The sequence below is a fragment of the Haliotis rufescens genome, unplaced genomic scaffold (assembly GCF_023055435.1).
Source record: "Haliotis rufescens isolate VD_foot unplaced genomic scaffold, xgHalRufe1.0.p SCAF_6, whole genome shotgun sequence".
NCBI classification, from domain to species: Eukaryota; Metazoa; Mollusca; class Gastropoda; order Lepetellida; family Haliotidae; genus Haliotis; species Haliotis rufescens.
Genome location: NW_025964334.1, coordinates 27,026,696 through 27,029,162, shown reverse-complemented (window position 1 = coordinate 27,029,162; position 2,467 = coordinate 27,026,696). Strand labels below are relative to the sequence as shown.

General features: G+C 42.4%; 1 protein-coding gene across 1 annotated transcript; it reads right to left on the bottom strand.

The window, feature by feature from the left end:
• Positions 1–298: 298 nt before the first annotated feature.
• LOC124118792 (MFS-type transporter clz9-like) lies at positions 299–2,117 on the bottom strand (the record flags this gene model as incomplete). The annotated part of the gene is made up of 1 exon (XM_046481074.2): positions 299–2,117. A coding segment is annotated over one exon (1,806 nt), but the record flags the coding sequence as incomplete, so codon positions are not given.
• Positions 2,118–2,467: the final 350 nt, after the last annotated feature.

The following is a 2,467-nucleotide window of genomic DNA, read 5'->3' as shown; positions in this document are numbered from 1 at the left end:
TTCCCAAATCCACGTATTTCCATTGAAATTGACACTCGCGGCATGGCCGCCCTCTCACTGTCAACAGAAGTGACCCAGAAGGCTACGTCACACAAGTTCGATCATTTGATTGGTTGGCTTGTCGCATAACCGGGATGACATATATGGACGATCTCTTGTGTCAAAATCCGAATTAGAACAGTCCGCAGTTGTTTTATGACATCTTTGTCCATCTAACGTTCATTTTATGTTTTAATATTGAAAAAAACCCGATGAAAAGTAACAAATATCCAGATTATTTACAAGGTTGATGCAGGGAGTTATTCTCCAGGCTAATCGTGACAGGGGCACCAAAACTCAGAATGTCGACGCACAACACGAACTGGCGTGCAGAAACATAAATGTGTCCAGTGCTGACATGTAGGGTGGGTACAGTGTGCCCAGGTTGTAATGATCAGTGAGACATTAGCTCGAACCTCATCAGGTACAAATTTGCTACATTTGCAGCAGAGTTCGTCATCACTTGTCACATCACTATCAAAACTATCGTCCTGATGCGCGTTGGACCGTGAAGTTCCAGTACTTGCATTCGTTGCAGTGACAGTAGTTGTTTTATTTAAAGATTTACTTGGTTTAGGTGCTTGCTTTCCTTTTTGGGGTGCCGATTTCACAGTCTGGTGGGAAATAATTTTATTCAGAATGACGTCTTCGGTGATGGCCTTGCCCCCGACAACAGCGCTCAGAACGTTTCTCTTTTTAGTAGGCACAGCTTTCTTGAAAAGTACAGTCGTCTTGTCTTTAAAGAATCCTGCTACATCATTGCCCTCAGTAGGTGAAGTGACAACCTTGTCTCCAACTGGCACACATGAATCAATAACACCAGTATCAGGATGCAGCAAAGGTTCAGTCGATTTAAAAACTGTTGATGGCGCAAAGTTGATATTGGCGGTGGTAGACTTGTCAAAGGGATAGACTCCACATTTCCTGAAAGAGGATTGCAGATTTGTTGGTGTCAGCGACAGGTTATAAGCTCTACAACCAAGTTCACAAACAGAATGTTTATCAACTGAACTTGTGGCATTTTCCCGCATATACGTATGACGGAGATTGTTGTAAATTTTAGCAAAAGGTCCAAAGCAACCAACATCCAATGGCTGTAAAACATGGGAAGTGTGTGCAGGCAGTACAAACAAAATAATGTGATGTTGACGTGCCCATTCGATGAGTGGAATAGATACGTGTGATCTGTGACCATCATACACAATAAGAAGTGGACTATCTGCAGACGCGGCGACAGCATGCTTCAGGAAATGCTCTGTCAGATAGTGCTGAAAAATCTCCGTGTTTGACCAGCCAGAGTCGCTTACAGTGCCTGCTGCTCCAGGGGTACTTCCTGAAAGGAGTTCTTCCCGCATCCTCTTGCCCTTGAATACAAAATACGGTGGTATAGAACTACCAGCCGCATTGCCGCAACCTATAACAGTTGTAGTACTTGATCTTGATGTTGTGACTGCAGCTGGAGTACTCTGACTCGATGTAACAACTGATGGTGGGGTATGATGCTCCACAAGTCCCTTTTCGTCAACATTATAAATGCGATGAGGGCATGTCTTCAGGTTGTACTTATCAATGATGTGCCCAAGCTCATTAAAATAATGAGTGATCGTCTCCTCTGAGGTAGCTTTTGCTCTCTGTATCTCAAGGGTTCGTGGCTTCTTCACAGACAGATCAGGCCATCGCTTCATAAACCCATAGAACCACTGAAGCGATAGGGGTTGTTCATTCTTTGACTTCTTTCCAACATATATTGCTAGGTCTGTGGCAATAGTAGTAACTTCAGCCCTTGTATAGCCATACCCAAAATTTGCTATGGCTTCAATATGTGAAACAAGTCCCTGTTCTTCTTCCATGGACAATAGTGGTTCTCTACCAGTGGTACTACATTCAATAGAAACCTTCCCACTAATCCTGTCATGCAGTGTAGCATATGGAACAGCAAAGGTAGTGGCAGCTTTCCTAATTGCCATTCCATCTAAAACAGCATTATATGCCTTGTCTAGAGCTGCAGACAAATATTGCCTAATTTGACCTCTTCTGGTTGGTTCACCATTGGTCAAAACCTGTAAAAATAAAGGTTTATTTCATATATCACCAAAACTCCAGAGACAGAAGTTCTGAAAAAGCATAACGTTTTCAATAAGAAATGACCCTAATTTGTTTCCATAGTTTTAAATTTTGGCGAGCACATCACGTCTCATCACGTGACATTTACACCATGAACGTAAACAAGCAGACGACAGGTGTGCCGTCGATTTACAACGTGTGCATTTATTACAATTGACATTTTATTTGAGCTGATCATGTTACATTAGTGATCTCGGGTTAAAAAGTAGTTGTTTGCTGAATATGAGCTATTACTTACGTTTGGTAACTTGACACGAAGCATTTTCGAACGAAAGCGGTGTTGTCAGAAGATCAAAGCTGCAGG